The sequence below is a fragment of the Procambarus clarkii genome, chromosome 15 (assembly GCF_040958095.1).
Source record: "Procambarus clarkii isolate CNS0578487 chromosome 15, FALCON_Pclarkii_2.0, whole genome shotgun sequence".
Classification (NCBI taxonomy): Eukaryota; Metazoa; Arthropoda; class Malacostraca; order Decapoda; family Cambaridae; genus Procambarus; species Procambarus clarkii.
Window position 1 is genome coordinate 7,922,030 of NC_091164.1, and position 17,862 is coordinate 7,939,891.

The following is a 17,862-nucleotide window of genomic DNA, read 5'->3' on the forward strand; positions in this document are numbered from 1 at the left end:
ATTTTTGTCTATTAATAGAAAAAAATATTAATATTAATTTTGACCAGTCACAGCTTCGTGTCATCCTTTACAGGTGATAAAACAATCAGCATAAAATTTCCTCTGTAAAACACATTCAAAAACTGCAGGCAGATATTAATAAGGTCTTCGATTGGGCAACTAAAAATAACATGATGAGGTTGATGTTGTGGGCCTGCGGGCCGCTCCAAGCAACAGCCTGTTGGACTAAGTTATCACAAGTCAAGCCTGGCCTCGGGCCGGGGCTCTAGAAGTAGAAGAACTGCCAGAACCCTCTCCAGGTCTGCCCACCACACGCTCATCCTGGCCAAGCCACCCACTCACCCGATATAAGCAATAGCCGGTACAAGCAAGAGGCGGTAAAGCCAACTAGGCCTTCAGTACAAGTCACAGCCGAACCAGTCACCCGATACAGGCCACTCGCTAAGCCAGTCTGCCAGCGAACCACCTCGCCGACACCAGCTGCTCTGGCTGATTAGGGGCGTGGGGGGCGCGGGCGGGCGTAGGGGGCATGGCCGGGCGTTGGGGAGCGCGGGCGGGCGGGCGCTGGGGAGCGCGGGAGGGCGGGCGCTGGGGAGCGCGGGCACGACCAGGCGGGCGGGCGCTGAGGCACGACCAGGCGGGCGGGCGCTGAGGCACGACCAGGCGGGCGGGCGCTGAGGCACGACCGGGCGGGCGGGCGGGCACAGGGTGGACTAGAGGAGAGAGTGTGAGCTTACCTTTGCCTCCTGGGGGGCGGGCCCTCCCCGCTACACACCACCTTCCGCTTCCCGGCCATACACGCCTTTATTCCTACGCTGTTCGATACAAACAGAAAACGAAATAAACTAATATGAATATAAAATAAGAGTAACAATAAACATAAAATAATAAGAGGTTTTAGATTAAATCTTAAAATGAGAGAATATAAACACACGAATCCACACCTACAAGCAACATCACCAGTGTAAATATGACATGACGGAGGGTTGGAAATAGCCTAAGCTACTCTATCCTGTTGAGATGTATTTTATAGTCTCAATAAACGTACTTCAATCTGACATAACGGGTTTAATGTCCCCGTACATGGGGAAGAAATACCTCCGTCAAGGCTGCCGCCACCTCGCGTCCCCAACCAACCTCACGGATGATAATGAACAAATCCACAAGTTTGAAAACAAATCCAAATAATGAACATCCCGTGCGAAGGTTCGAACCCTCATCACGGCCCTTGTGGATGTGTTCATTTGATATATCAGGTTATTGTGATTTCTCTGTGTTTCACAGATAATTAATTATCTACCACTTCAGCCCAGCTGAAAACCTCTACGGTGTTTACCTGCAGCATACCTGGAGAGGGTTTCGAGAGATGCACTCCCCGAGCCTGGCCCCAAGAGCTTGGTGAAGCAGGCTGTTGCTAGGAACGTCAACATGTGTACTTAAGACCACTTACACGATTACCCATACTGGTTGGCAGGTCCCCTGTGCTTCAACACTACGCCTGACAATTCCACGTATGTAAGACCAATCTTTTAGTATGCGACGCCAGCATGGAGTTCGTACCTTGTCAAGCATAAGACGAAACTGGAGAAGGTTCAGAGGTATGCCACCAGACTAGTCCCAGAACTAAGAGACATGAGTTACGATGAAAGCCTGAGGGAATTGCACCTCACGTCGCTAGAAGACAGAAGAGTTCTGGGAGACATGATTACCACATACCAAATTCTCGGGGGGAATAGACAGGATAGATAAGGACATTATTTAACACGGGCGGTACACGCACAAGGGGACACGGGTGAAAGCCGAGAACCCAAATGAGCCACAGAGACGATGTGGTGGAGGCCGATTCCATACACAGTTTCAAATGTAGATATGATAGAGCTCAGTATGCTCATGAACCGGTACACCAGTAGATTGACAGTTGAGAGACCGCGGGACCAAAGAGCCAAAGCACAACCCCCGCAAGCACAACTTGGTGAGCACCACTAGGTAAGTACTGGCGTCGTCATGAAACAAGACTGGCCACTCCGCCAATAACAACCATCACAGCACTAGTGACAAACTGCTTCACATCTATCAATATATCCAATGTAAACCATTATATACCTTTCCCGTAAAGTTTAAAAAAGGTATCATTGTGAAAGTAAGGCGCAAGATACTCAGTTTCAACACGTTACTCCACACTTGGGAGAGAAAAAAAAATGAATATTTGGTGGAGTGAATATCAGTAACTATATATGGCTAGATTTAAACAAAATAGTATTAAATCTTAGTATCGAGCTCAATAGTGATTATGAAACGAGTTATAAATGACAAATTCTCGCAAATGTGAATTAAAATGCTTAGCATTGACCATTTTATTATTATTCTTTTTTTGAGATATATACAAGAGTTGTTACATTCTTGTACAGCCACTAGTACGCGTAGCGTTTCGGGCAGGTCCCTGGAATACGATCCCCGCCGCGAAGAATCGTTGTTACAACCAAGTACACATTTTACTGTTGAGTTAAACAGAGGCTACAGTTAAGGATTTGCGCCCAGTAAATCCTCCCCGGCCAGGATACGAACCCATGACCAAGCACTCGCGGAACGCCAGGCGAGTGTCTTACCACTACACCACGGAGACTGTAAATTGAATATTGAATAACTGACGCTACGCCAGTGTTTAACTGACCTTAACATCATGTTAGGTGAACCATCCAGTGTTAACGGACCTCGCGCGTCTGATTCTGGACTGGCGTTAATGTGTTCTCGGTGACTTTAGTTACCCCGACATTCTACACTGAAAAAGATAAACTCAAAGCTCAGAGCAGCCAACTCGTTTTCTTTGTATCACGTCGCATTTGGACGCATACTTTACTTAAGGCCAAAATCTGTCGTGCAAGAATATAGTAGCGGCTAGCGAAATTGACAACGTCCCGTTTTCTGTTCGTGGGATACTCTGGTAGGTTGGGTTAGGGCACTTTAGTAGGACAGTTTCTTGACGGTGGGGACCCTGCCGAGAACGGCCTGAAGAAGCCAAGGGATTACGGTACCCCAACATCTTACCTTGCGGTTACCTTGCTATGATTCCGGGGTTCAGCGTCCCGCGACCCGGTCTTCGACCAGGCCTCCGTTATATAATGTCATATATAATAATAATGACCATATAACAACACGCCGCTATATAATGTGCTACTAAATATGACCAACGCGGTTTGATCTATATGACTAACAAACACTTGGGCTGGACGGTAGAGCGGCGGTCTCGCTTCACGCAGGTCGGCGTTCAATCCCCGACCCTCCAAAAGGTTGGGCACCATTCCTTCCCCTCCGTCCCATCCCAAATCCTTATCCCTTCCCAGTGCTATATAGTCTTAATGACTTGGCGCTTTCCCCTGATAATTCCCTTCCTCTAGCAAAAAAAACTATTTGCTATTAATGTTCTTCACTCAGGATGTTCAACAATTGTCTCTCCAAAGTTTATTGTAGTTTTATTAATCATAACGTGTTGCTGAAGAACGTATCAGGCAAACAAAATGTTATAATATACTTTTGATAACATTTTTGAGCTGCCTCCCTAAGTGAGGACGCTCAAAAGGTGAAGATGGATCTATAACATTCTCATTTTGTAATAAATAATTCAGTCAACTGCATGACTGGACACGCTTAAAATAAACAATGCGTTAGAATCCTGGAGTCGTGGTCAGAGACCGAGCCTCTGAGACATTGATCCTCGCAACTTCCTCAAGATCCTCCCGAACGCTGCTTCGTAATGTCCAGCCACACCATACCTTGAGGTGCTTCCGGGGCTTAGTGTCCCCGCGGCCCGGTCGTCGACCAGGCCTCCTGGTTGCTGGACTGATCAACCAGGCTGTTGGACGCGGCTGCTCGCAGCCTGACGTATGAGTCGCAGCCTGGTTGATCAGGTATCCTTTGGAGGTGCTTAAGAAATGAATGAAACCATGAAGGAAAAAAACTACCTGTTCCCCACCTATGGTAAGCCATGTATCAATACAATTCGATATAACCAGGGCATGTTTTCTTTATAAATACATATAGTAATAAAGATGACTATAACTGTATATCCTTGTGACGGGCACACCACCAGCTCGTCTCCCACTCAGCTTAACACACGGGAGGCGGGACCAAAGAGTCAGAGCTCAACCCCCGCAAAAACAACTAGGCGAGTACACGCTTGAGCAAGAGTTTTGGACACGCCACCAACAGTTACCTCAGGGAGAATGTTTAATCAAAGATGTCTTTATATCAAGACATTACAATCTTAAGTACTCGACTAATTTCAGTATCAACGACAGCAAAACTAATAATTTGTATGAAGTTTCGTTTCTTATTTTACAAACTGAAGAAATTGTTTCTAGCAACTTGTAAAGCGTTTTCAATGTCTTAGGATATTCTTAAACATTTATTTACAAAAAACTTATTGAAATGAGTACGTCTTGCAATTTGTAAATAAGGAAAAACCAGGGCTGTAGCTGGGTGTCAGTCTAGCAACTACCCACAGGTAAATCACAGGTAAACTAGTGCCACTGACCTCAGCTCCCAGACCACGCCTCTCCTGCCATATTGTTGTTGTTGTTGTTGTTGTTCAAGATTCGCTACCCGGAACAAAAAGTTCCAAGTAGCACGGGCTATGGTGCAACCCGTTCTCGCAAATTCGTAAAGTCAATATTGACTTATTAACTACGTGCATAGGTGATATACTAAACATAATAGATACCCTTAAAAAGATTCATAGAAAACACCGACCTTACCTAACCTTGTTAGTATCTTAAGATAAGCATCTTATTGCTTCGTAATTACAATTATTACTTAACCTATACCTATAATAGGTTAAGTAACAATTGTAATTACGAAGCTATAAGATGCTTATCTTAAGATACTAACAAGGTTAGGTAAGGTCGGTGTTTTCTATGAATCTTTTTAAGGGTATCTATTATGTTTAGTATATCACCTATGCACGTAGTTAATAAGTCAATATTGACTTTACGAATTTGCGAGAACGGGTTGTATGGTGAGCCCGCAGTATTCTCCTGCCATATCCTTCCCCCCCCCCACACCACACCACTACCACCTCATCCCGGAAACCCACTCGGTACCAGTTTACATGTAGTGTACCACATGGACCACCGGTAGCATTGCAGGGCGTGTCCATACTGGACTCATAGGCCAAGGGTCCTATAAGATCAGGGGTCCTATGAGGTCCCTACAGAGGTCACGAGTCATACAGCAAGGTGCGTGTATAGCCTATGAAGGGCAGACAAGGTTGGTTAATATGCCAGAGGTCTAAATGTAAGGCAACTGCCCAGGGAGGGGGGGGGGGAGCCCCGACGGAGCGCGCACACCCGTGAGCTAAACCTCACATCCCTGAAAGACAAAAGATAAGGGGAGACATGATCACCACCTACAAAATTCTCAGGGAAATTGACAGGGTGGACAAAGAAACTCTTTAGCACGGATGGTACATGAACAAGGGGACACAGGTGTAAACTTATTACTCAAATGAGCCACAGACATTAGAAAGAATTTTTTCAAGGTCAGAGTAGTTAACGGGTAGAATACATCAGGCAGTGATGTGGTGGAGGTTGACTCCATACATAGTTTCAAATGTAGATATGATAGAGCCCGGTAGGCTCAGGAATCTGTACACCAGTTGATTGACGGTTGAGAGGCGGGACCAAAGAGCCAGAGCTCAACCTCCGCAAGCACAACTAGGGGAGTACCCGCCTAGTGCCATCTCAAGACACCACCACCGACCGACAGCCTGCCGCACGAGCCACGTTGAGACCTGACGGTCAATGTAAATACCGTACCTCGACAACCCGGATGTTTGAGTGAATATCAAGACATTCTAGGTGCTGAAGAAACAAGGGCAGGAGCCGCGAACCACCACACTAACACGCTGCACGTCGCCAAGGTTAATGTGCATTCATAATAATTCATAATCATTCATAATAATTCTATTACGGCACCAAAGTGTAGGAAAATACAAGTGACATGCGCTGAGGAGAGGAGCACTCTAGTCCTGTAACTCTACACTTTGTTTCCTGTAGAGGTCATTAGCATTTACATGTAACACACAAACATGTCCCTGTTGACCTCCGTTTATAGGGCGGCGTTCCCCTTGTACCCCGCCTCCCTTGCCCTCTTATATGTTTATTGCCTGTGATGTGTGTCTATGTATGTATTAACACGATGTACTGAACGGGGTGAGAATAGCTTGAGCTACCTCATCCCTTTGTGTGTATTTTACCTCAATAAACTTTTTTCAATTTCCTTGCCCTCGCCCCACCACCATCAGGTCTTCCCTGTGACTGCAGCTCAACGCAGCACCGACGCCTAGACAACGTCCGCCTTGACCTTTATCAGTTCCTTGTCGTAGACCTGACGGTGACCTCGTTTCACCTCGACGACGTCTTTCACCCTCGCCTCCACCACTCCACTCTTTTGTCGCGGATTCGAAAAAATATCTGAGGAGTTTTACGCCCCTCCACAATAGAAGCAATTGTGTTCGCTGCCTCGCTCTCTGGCTCGAACAATGTTGTCTGACTTTCCATCGATGGCAAATCCAGACTCGGCCATGGACTTTCAAGTGATCCCAAATTTTGCTAAGAAACAAAAGATAATTGCCGTACACACAAATCACAATAGTGTTGCATCAAATGAACAAATCCACAAGGGCCGTGACGAGGATTCGAACCTACGTCCGGGAGCATCCCAGACGCACCAAGCATTTGACCATGTCGTAGCTCAGTCTATTAAGGCAGCGTCTGGGATGCTCCCGGACGTAGGTTCGAATCCTCGTCACAGCCCTTGTAGATTTGTTCATAATTGCCGTAGAAATGAAATCGACTCACAAAAGTGACGTACTGTTCCGTTTTCTGTTTGAGTCGTCCGGCCCTCCTCGGACAGCTTAGAAGAGGAACTTTCAATTAACGTTTTTCATAACGTTTTGAAACTTTATGAGAATTTCCTGCCCACCTAACCTATCAGAGGACTCTTAACTTACTGTTGTTGGAAAAAAAAAATCCCAAATTTATTTTCATTTTTTTTTTTTCATTTTCAAATTACGTCCAAATTCGGCCATACGGACAAACGGCCAAAAGCGACGTTCTTTTTAAGAGGACAGGTTGGGCGATCACCAGCGAGCTCAGGAACAACTATCAACATCAGAAGTTACACCATTGAGCGTCCACTATACAATTTACTTGGCATACGACTTCCACAACTCCCAGCGTTCAACTTCAAACATAACTGCAACAACCTCTCCCACAACAGTATTTGATCAGAGTCTGGTGTGAAGGTGCGAAAACGGGACACGAAGAGGGACGGGGAATCCGGATAGAAAGGGGACGGGGAATAACGGGACGGGGAATCTGGATAGTAAGGAGGAGATCCGGATAGGAAGAGATCCTGTAACTCGTGAACAAACTTATCAAGTTCCATTGTTTAAAGATTCAACGTTTGCTCCAGCACCATCTTAAGTTTCCTGCCAGAAGGTTGAAGAGTCGTGACCCTCTGATTCACACACACACACACACACCTGACTGGTCGCGGCTGAGTGTATACAGCGCTCGGGGGTCATAGACCCAAGGGTCCGGGTTCGATTCCCCGGCGGTGGCATAACCAAATGTAGTTTCACCCTGACGCTCCTGTTCACCTAGCAGTAAATAGGTACCTGGGAGTTAGACAGCTGCTACGGGGTGCTTCCTGGGGATGTGCGCGCGCGTTAGAAAAATATATGTAGTAGACATAATAGATTGGTTAGAAAGGCGGTGTCCAAGAGCTAATAGCACGATTCTGCAGACATAAATAGTAAATACACACTTATTCTCATCCTCAAACCTTGCCTCTCACTCCACCATCTTACATTTTTCTCAAGTTTTGTCACCTGTCATACAGGAACTGGTCATGTTCAGATTATATGATACAGCATCCATCTCATCATTATCATCATCCCAGAACACAACTTGAGAGCTTCCAGTCAGCCCCCCCCCCAATGTTTACATTAGTTGATTCCTTGCGGGCAGGAAAGGAACTTTGTATTTCAATTCTACTTCAGATGTCACGGATGCCAAGAAGGAAGAAATCAAAACCAATGCGAAAGTGGTAAATCTGATCAAAAGTGAGAGGGACAATCACCACTGGAGAGTAAGATGGGGGCCTTCAGGCCTAGAGACTGTTGCCAACTGTCTGGCCAGTTGACAAAACCAATACAAGCTCTGTGTAACGTCTACCAGACAGACAGAACCAAAGCTAGCACTTGCTGACCGTTTACTGGAGTGAACGATATGGAATGACATGCAGAATAGAACCAGTGAAGAATAGAGGTGCCATAAGCACAATAGAGGTGCCATAAGCACAATAGAGGTGCCATAAGCACAATCAGATAACACTGTACAGACATCAGAGGTTCAGGGTGGTTCAACATCCTCCCAGCAAGAAATATTGCCGGAACGAAAGTGGAAATCTTACAGAAAAAGCAAAAGTTTTCTGAAAGTAGTGCCAGACCAACCAGGTAAGTGAATATGTGGACTTGCGGGCCGCAACAAGCCTGTTGGACCAAGCTGGAGTAGAATAGCCACACCATCATCCAGGTACTAGTCCCATACCAGTATGGAAATGTTAGGCAGCATAGCATATGATCACGGTATTAAAACTATACCGGAACTAATGGCCGCCACACACCGGCGAGCCCGACCGTCAGCCAGACGGTTCACACTCTCGTACACGCAGGCTAACACTACACTTCTGGCTGGACGCGAAATGTGCGCGAATCACGGCTTTCTTACCGTTAAAACACACTACATCATGCCATGTAAAAACTGGAGGATCGGGAAGGGAAGGAGACGGGCTTGTTGGGGCGGGGAGGAGATGAGCTGGGTGGGGTCTCGCTGGGGTGGGACTGGGCTGGGCTGGGCTGGGCTGGGCTGGGCTGGGCTGGGCTGGGCTGGGCTGGGCTGGGCTGGGGCTGGGGCTGGGCTGGGCTGGGGCTGGGGCTGGGCTGGGCTGGGCTGGGCTGGGGCGTTACCTTGGAGTTGTTCCGGGGCTTAGCGTCCCCGCGGCCCGGTCATCGACTAGGCCTCCTGGTTGCTGGACTGGTCAACCAGGCTGTTGGACGCGGCTGCTCGCAGCCTGACGTATGAGTCACAGCCTGGTTGATCAGGTATCCTTTGGAGATGCTTATCCAGTTCTCTCTTGAACACTGTGAGGGGTCGGCCAGTTATGTCCCGTATGTGTAGTGGAAGCGTGTTGAACAGTCTCGGGCCTCTGATATTGATAGTTCTCTCTTGAACACTGTGAGGGGTCGGCCAGTTATGCCCCTTATGTGTAGTAGAAGCGTGTTGAACAGTCTGGGGCCTCTGATGTTGATAGTTCTCTCTCAGAGTACCTGTTGCACCTCTGCTTTTCAGAACCCGTTCTCGCAAATTTAATAAGTCAATATTGACTTATGTCACCTATGCACATATTTAATAACATAATAGATACCCTTAAAAAGATTCATAGAAAACACCAACCTTACCTAACCTTGTTAGTATCTTAAGATAAGCATCTTATTGCTTCGTAATTTCAATTATTACCTAACCTATAATAGGTATAGGTTAAGTAATAATTGTAATTACGAAGCAATAAGATGCTTATCTTAAGATACTAACAAGGTTAGGTAAGGTCAGTGTTTTCTATGAATCTTTTTAAGGGTATCTATTATGTTTAGTATATCACCTATGCACGTAGTTAATAAGTCAATATTGACTTTACAAATTTGCGAGAACGGGTTGGCTTTTCAACGGGGGTATTCTCCACATCCTGCCATGTCTCCTGGTTTCATGTGGTGTTATTTCTGTGTGCAGGTTTGGGACCAGCCCCTCTAATATTTTCCATGTATAGATTATTATGTATCTCTCCCGCCTGCGCTTAAGAGAATACAGATTTAGGCTTTTTAGTCGGTCCCAATAGTTTAGATGTTTTACTGAGTGGATTTTAGCAGTTTATTATTATTATTATTATTATTATTATTATTTTCTATCACAGACGTGGCCACACATTTACAATGCTAACCAGCATATATACATTTTCTTCTGTCCTCCATGGACAGGGTTAGAGATCTGTTAAACATATAGTTCAGGGATTTATTGAACAATCAACCACAGAAGGTGATTCGGCGTTTTTAAAATGCTAAGCTAACCTACATACGTAAATACATAGATACACAGATTTACGTATGGCCTACATAAAGTGTTCGAAGTGTCAAAGTAAAGGATCTCTGCACGCTCTCCAGGTCAACAATTTCTCCAGCTTTGAAAGGGGCTGTCATTGTGCAGCAGTACTCCACTCTAGAAAGCACTAGCGTCTTGAAGAGTATCATCATCGGTATAGCATCTCTAGTGTGAAAGGTTCTTGTTATCCAACCTGTCATTTTTCTTGCAGTTGTGACGGCTACTTTATTGTGTTCTTTGAAGGTAAGATCTTCCGACATGAGTACACCAAAATCTTTTACATTCCCTTTACGTCCTATGTTACGATTTGACTGCGTGTTGTACTGTACGTGGTTTCCGTTTTTATATTGTCATTTTTTCATTTTTGCACTGAGCAGCACCTCACACTACTGTCCAAGAGTCAAAATGAGATTATACTAGTGAAAATCACTGAGAAAGATGTGGGAGGGAAGACGCCATACACTTTGATCCTTGGTGGTGTGGAGCTTTGAACGTCTTATGAAATGTGTACAACTTTTCCTTACTCATGGAGATCTTTTCTACATTTACTGAACAATTTACGAGCTTCAAACCTTCCCAACGCAAGGTTATAAACAACCTCCTAGGTGCTTTGGAGCTCATAAACGGTTTAATAAAAGTAAACATGGTCCCCATGACCGGGGAAAGATGTACTGGGTTCGTAGGTGGTTGCGGAAATGCTTAATGAATCTTGTGCCTGTCAGGTTTCTGTTGGTGCTATTTTCTGCCACATACGTGGCCAGCCCAAGGAGGCCTGGTCGACGACCGGGCCGCGGGGACACTAAGCCCCGGAAGCACCTCAAGGTAGGTAGCCGTCCACAACACACACACCAGCGTGAACCCATCCTGGTGTGTGGGGCACAGGCGAGGCTAGAGCCGTGTTCTCGTATGGGTCTCAAGAAGACCAGGATAAACCTGTTACCTTGAGGTGGTTACCTTGAGGTGCTTCCGGGGCTCAGCCCGGTCATCGACCAGGCCTCCTGGTTGCTGGACTGATCAACCAGGCTGTTGGACGCGGCTGCTTGCAGCCTGACGTATGAGTGTCCCTTCCTGTCCTACAAACAACGTCGCTTTTCGCTCGTATGCGTTACACAAGGCCAAACATTGTCGTACTAGAAAATGGCAGCGGCTGGCGAAAGTACTGTGCCGTTTTCTGTTTTGGGTCCTCTGGTAGGTTAGGGGATGACACTTTAAATTAACCGTTTTCTTGTCGTTGGCAAACCTTAGGAGGACGGGCTGGGCGGTGACCTCCAAAATGGCCGCCCGTCTTGTGCCATGACAAACTTAAGCCTCCAAAAATCCTAATTACAAATAATTAACCATTTACCCGATCATGACAATTCATTACTGGCCCTTCCCCCAAAATGTTCTTAATCTCTGCTGTCAAAAAATAAAGACCAAGTGGGAAGCCAGTTGAACCTCCCGACCTCCTGCCGCTCTCAACACCGCCCTTACCACCACAACCACCACCCACCGCAACCACCACCACCACCCCACCACCGCAACCACCACCAACACCGCAACCACCACCACCACCCACCGCAACCACCACCCAACCCCACCACCAACACCGCCCTTACCACCACAACCACCACCCACCGCAACCACCACCACCACCCACCGCAACCACCACCCAACCCCACCACCAACACCGCCCTTACCACCACAACCACCACCCACCGCAACCACCACCACAACCACCACCCACCGCAACCACCACCCAACCCCACCACCGCAACCACCACCACAACCACCACCCACCGCAACAACCACCCAACCCCACCACCAACACCGCCCTTACCACCACAACCACCACCCACCGCAACCACCACCCAACCCCACCACCAACACCGCCCTTACCACCACAACCACCACCCACCGCAACCACCACCCAACCCCACCACCAACACCGCCCTTACCACCACAACCACCACCCAACCCCACCACCACCACCAACACCGCAACCACCACCACCACTGGACCTGAAGCGGCACACCCCAGCAGGGACTAACATCAGCAAAGCAGCAAGACGGCGTACCGCATGGCGGTGGCCTGGCCGGGGGCGCTCTTTTTTTTTTTTTTAAATTTATATTTTGCCCCGAGGGGCGAGTTTATTGGGCAGCGCCTTCATTACTCTCCATCACCCCCACCTCGCCACCTGTAGGTCTATATAACCTTGACATTGGCGCTTCACATCCTTTACCCAACCACCTGCGAAACCTGTACATCTTTCCTTAACCATGGCGGCTTTCTTTACATTCATTCAACATTTCATAATTCCTCAAGCAATATCAGATTGCTTTATAACAAAAATAACCTGTTCAACTAATGCAAACAAAGCTGCCATGCTTCAGGCAAGATGTACAGGTTTCGTAAGTGGTCGAGTAAACATGCGACGAGTCGTAGTCAAGGTATGAGGTCGAATTGGAGTGTGGTCCACACTTACAGAACCCCCCCCCCTCCCCGTCAGTCCCTCCCCACGCCCCCCCCCTCCCCGTCAGTCCCTCCCCACGCCCCCCCCCCCCCCCCACCCACTACATGCACACTGACACCCCTCCAGGAAGTAGCAACTGTGACACCTTTGTCAACAAAAATCCCGCCTGTGGCTTTTCGTAGCCGCTCCTTGAAGGCAGCCACGGAGATGAAGACAGTGTTTATGATGAAGGTACATCTTCAACACCCCCACCCCCCCTTCAGTCTCTCTCGCACGCACGCACGTAGTCCTGTGCGGCCAGGAAAAGATCTTTGTACATTTTCTTGTTCGGATATCGCGCATGCTTAGATGGGGGGAAATAACCAGTTGGAAATCAGATCTAAAGTGAAGGGGAAAATCAGGATCGACTTTAGGAAGATCAATTAAATGAACAAATCTGGGATGCTCCCGGACGCAGGTTCGAATCCTCGTCACGGCCCTTGTGGAGTTGTTCATTTGATGCATCACGTTAGTGTGATCTCTGTGCGTGAAAATCAATCAAGACACGGAGGTGAAGGGAGAAAATGAGAGGCGAGGAGTGTGTGAGGGGCGTGGACAGGCCAAGTCTCCATCCCACACCCGTGCCAGCTCTGACTGACCACTCGGGGTGAACGGTAGAGCAATGGTCTCCCTTCATGCAGGTCGGTGTTCAATCCCCGATTGTTCAAGTAATTTGGGCACCATTCCTCCCCCCCCCCTCCCCATCCTAAATTCTTATCCTGACCCCCCTCCCCCACCTTCCAGGTACTATATAGTGTAATGGCTTGTCGCTTCCTCCTTTACGGGCTCACCATAGCCCGTGCTACATGGACACTTCGTCCTGAATAGCTAAATCTTTAACAACAACAACAACAACGCGTCCTCCTGATAGCTTTCTTTCGACTCCTGCAAGCTTTAGGTGACACATTACGAGTCTGTGTCAGAAAGGCAGGTGCCGACAGTAGGTCAGTGCCAGATCAGATGGCAAGGAAAAAGAAGCGAGTCAAATGACAAATTATATATACCATTTATCCAAGGACAAGGTGGCAATAGATGAGTGTAAAGGGGGGGGGGGGGCGAGGGTCGCTCGATGCTGTGAACAAAGCCAAAATTACCCCACTGACCCCTTGTGTCTTGGAGGTTGGGGGGGGGGGGGGGGGAAGGGAATTATCAGGGAAAGCGCCAAGCCATTACGACTATATAGCACTTGGGGTCAGGATAAGGATTTGGGATGGGACGAGGGGAAAGGAACGGTACCCAACCACTTGGACGGTCGGGGATTGAACGCCGACCAGCATGAAGCAAGACCGTCGCTCTACCGTCCACTCCGAGTGGTTGGACAAGGAGGGGGGGGGGGGGAAGGAAGCAACTAGACCATGACGTAGATTCAACATTTCAATTATACAATTAAAATTTTATTTAAGCACTCGTACACTTAATTTACATTTATGTAGAATAACGGTTCAGTTTTAAGGCTGTTTCCCCGTAGCCAGTTTCACCAGGCTACGGGGGCCTCGTAGCCTGGTGGATAGCGCGCAGGATTCGTAATTCTGTGGCGCGGGTTCGATTCCCGCACGAGGCAGAAACAAATGGGCAAAGTTTCTTTCACCCTGAATGCCCCTGTTACCTAGCGGTAAATAGGTACCTGGGAGTTAGTCAGCTGTCACGGGCTGCTTCCTGGGGTGTGTGTGTGTGTGTGGTGTGGGAAAAAAAAAAAAAAAAAAAAAAGTAGTTAGTAAACAGTTGATTGACAGTTGAGAGGCGGGCCGAAAGAGCAAAGCTCAACCCCCGTAAAAACACAACTAGTAAACACACACACACACACACACACACACACACTAACGTGCCTGGCACCAAGGACATAATCCGTAGACGTCATGAGGATTCGAACCTATGCGCCGGGTGTTCCCCAGGGCACACGCTCTTAAGGCAACTATACAGCCATGACATGGTATAAGGATGGCAAACAGATGGCAAGCAGTTACGCAAGTACTTACCAACGTGTACATCTTTCCTCAATCTTTGACGGCTTTGGTAACATTTATAAAACAGTTTACAAGTATGAAAACTTCCCAATCAACTGTTGTTATTGTTATAAACAGCCTCCTGGTGTTTCCGAGCTCATTAACTGTTTCATAATTGTAAACAAAGCCGCCAAATTTTGAGAAAAGATGTACATGTTCGTAAGTGCTTGCGTAACTGCTTCGTGAATCTGGCCCCTGGAGTTCTACTGAACACACGAGGGTGTGTGTGGCACACTCCTACATGGTATTTACATTAGTGGTACACATGCTTCAAGGTAACGCCGGAGCCTTCACCTGAAAGGTCACCAGCCCACAACACCAGCCGCCCTCCCAGGCCACACTCCCACACCCACCAAATTACCGACTACCTAATGTGAGTTGGAGGAGGGCCCTGACGGCTGAGTGGACAGTGCCCGGGATTCGTAGTCCTAAGGTTCCGGGCTCGATCCCCGGCGGAGGCGGAAACAAATGGGCAGAGTTTATTTCACCCTGATGCCCCTGTTCACCTAGCAGTAGATAGTTACCTAGGAGTTAGACAGCTGCTACGGGCTGCTTCTTGGGAATGTGCGCGAGCGCGTGTTCGAGAAATATATGTAGTAGATATAATAGAGGAAAGAGAGATTGGCAAGAGAAGCGAGGTCCAAGAGAGCTAATAGTTCGATTCCGCAGACACAAATATTAAATACAGGCACACACATACAGGCGCTTGCTCGCTTGCTTGCTTGCTTGCTTGCTTGCTTACTTCCCAGAAGCTACCCCAGCCGCTGTCACACCCACCCACAACACCCAGCCAGGTTTATTCTGGCCCACACAAGTATATCCGCCACCCACGCGCCAAATGCTGACCCTATTTATACCTAACATTCTAATCTGAAATGACAACACACACACAAACTCTCAATGAAGAGCTGGTTCGTGTAGGGGCAGGCATGCCTCCACACCCTTTCAAATGTAGATATGATAGAGCCCAGTAGGCTCAGGAATCTGTACACCAGTTGATTGACAGTTGAGAGGCGGGACCAAAGAGCCAGAGCTCAACCCCCGCAAGCACAACTAAGTGAGTACCCTCCAAATACTTGTGTAAAGGAGGAAATGTATATGTTTATCTCTCAGAATGTTCGGTAATACGTTTATTGCTTGTGATGTGTGTCTATGTATGTATTAACACGATGTACTGAACGGGGTGAGAATAGCTTGAGCTACCTCATCCCTTTGTGTGTATTTTACCTCAATAAACTTATTTCAGTTTCAATACCCTCCAAGTGCTGTCCATGGAGGAGAGGGCCAGCAGTAGTGAGCAGTGTCCAGATGACCACACATCACATAGATGGAAAACGATCTGTGAAGACCCCGGGAATAATGCCAGATGACCTAACGTTTATCGAGCACAATACCCGGGGCATATACCTGGAGTGGGTTTTGGCCGCTCTTCTACGCCTGGCCCCAGGCCAGGCATTACTTTTGAGAGCCTGGTCCAACAGGCTGTTGCTTGGAGGGGCCCGCCGGCCCACATACCCACTACAAACAACATGGTTGGTTTGACGCTTCCCGAAGAAAATCATCTAATTTTATCTCAAATACGTACATTTTTGTACCGGCAATATTTCTTATGTTTGCTGGGAGGGCACCGAATAGCCTATCTACGGCTATTTTATACAGTGTTCTCTGGGCTTATGGCATCTCTACATTCCCCTGGCTCTAGTCTGCATTTCCTGCCATATTTTTCACTCCTGTATGTTATTCTACTGTGCACATTAGGAACCCGGGTCTTCCAGCATCTTCCATGTATATATTATCATCCTCTCTCGTCTCATTTTCCAGAGCTTCGAGACTTGATAATGGTCCAGGACGGACCGAAACGTGGACCTCTCCTCATCTCAGGACTGTGCCCTGGGGTACAGCGGAGCCAGGACTATGCCCTGGGGTACAGTGGTGCCAGGACTGTGCCCTGGGGTACAGTGGTGCCAGACTATGCCCTGGGGTACAGTGGTGCCAGGACTGTGCCCTGGGGTACAGTGGTGCCAGACTATGCCCTGGGGTACAGTGGTGCCAGGACTGTGCCCTGGGGTACAGTGGTGCCAGACTATGCCCTGGGGTAGTGGTGCCAGGACTGTGCCCTGGGGTACAGCGGTGCCAGGACTGTGCCCTGGGGTACAGCAGTGCCAGGACTATGCCCTGGGGTACACAGTGGTGCCAGGACTATGCCCTGGGGTACACAGGAGGTGACAGGACTGTCCCCTCGGGTACACAGTGGTGCCACGACTGTGCCCTGGGATACAGTGGTGCCAGGGACTGTGCCCTGGGCTACAGAGAATTTCACAGTGCTTGGACTTGGCCTTGTCTGACTGCTACTCTGTGCAATATTGACAGTTAAGTAAATATCCACCGCCTACTTTACCCGTTATTCCTACTGATCTCATTTTGTGGCCTATCGCTCCGTGGACACATGCATCAACTGTGCACACAACATCTGCATTCTGCTTTTCTTGCAAATGCTTCTACGATTTTTGTCATTGCGGTACTCTCTAGAATGGAGACGAGAAGGGGGACTGATATTTACGAGATACTGGAAGAGAAGGTTCCTTATAGGCAGAGTAAAATATCATACCGGGGCAGGAAAGATATGGCAGGAAATGCAGAACTTGTTTTCAGGGATATTCCTGCGCGGGCCTTAAGCCTATGGCTGGCCCACTATTAAGTGAAGAACATAGGTGCCATAGGAAGAATCAGAGAACGCCGGGATGAGCATCCGACCTCCACAGCTCTTTTAATAATAACCTTGCAACAAATATATATATATATATATATATATATATATATATATATATATATATATATATATATATATATTGCCCGAACAAAAGTGAATGCGTTTGAAAAGGGACTAGACAACTTGCTCCGGGATTTTGATTGCTGCCGCCGGAGTCCCCGCTAGTTCCTTGTGCATTCCATACTCATTCCTGTGAGCCGTAGCGCAAAAAAAAAGTATTAAAGAGAGCACAAAAGGTCTTTATCAGACCTTAACGTAGATTATTACATCTGTCCTGCACACCTTACATGTCAGCTAGTAACACATTATACCATTTCAATAGCTATGTATTTACAGTTAATCATTACACATTAATGATAGGTCCTTTTGCTAATATATAATTGT

The 17,862-nt window shown here is 47.6% G+C and overlaps 1 protein-coding gene across 1 annotated transcript in view; it reads right to left on the bottom strand.

The window, feature by feature from the left end:
- Positions 1-493: 493 nt before the first annotated feature.
- Positions 494-17,862, bottom strand: part of LOC138364872 (uncharacterized) — a 39,626-nt gene continuing 22,257 nt past the window's right edge. Inside the window, exon 3 of the mRNA XM_069324877.1 lies at positions 494-713. Coding sequence (XP_069180978.1) covers positions 494-713 — 220 coding nt within the window. The remainder of the gene's footprint in view (positions 714-17,862) is intronic.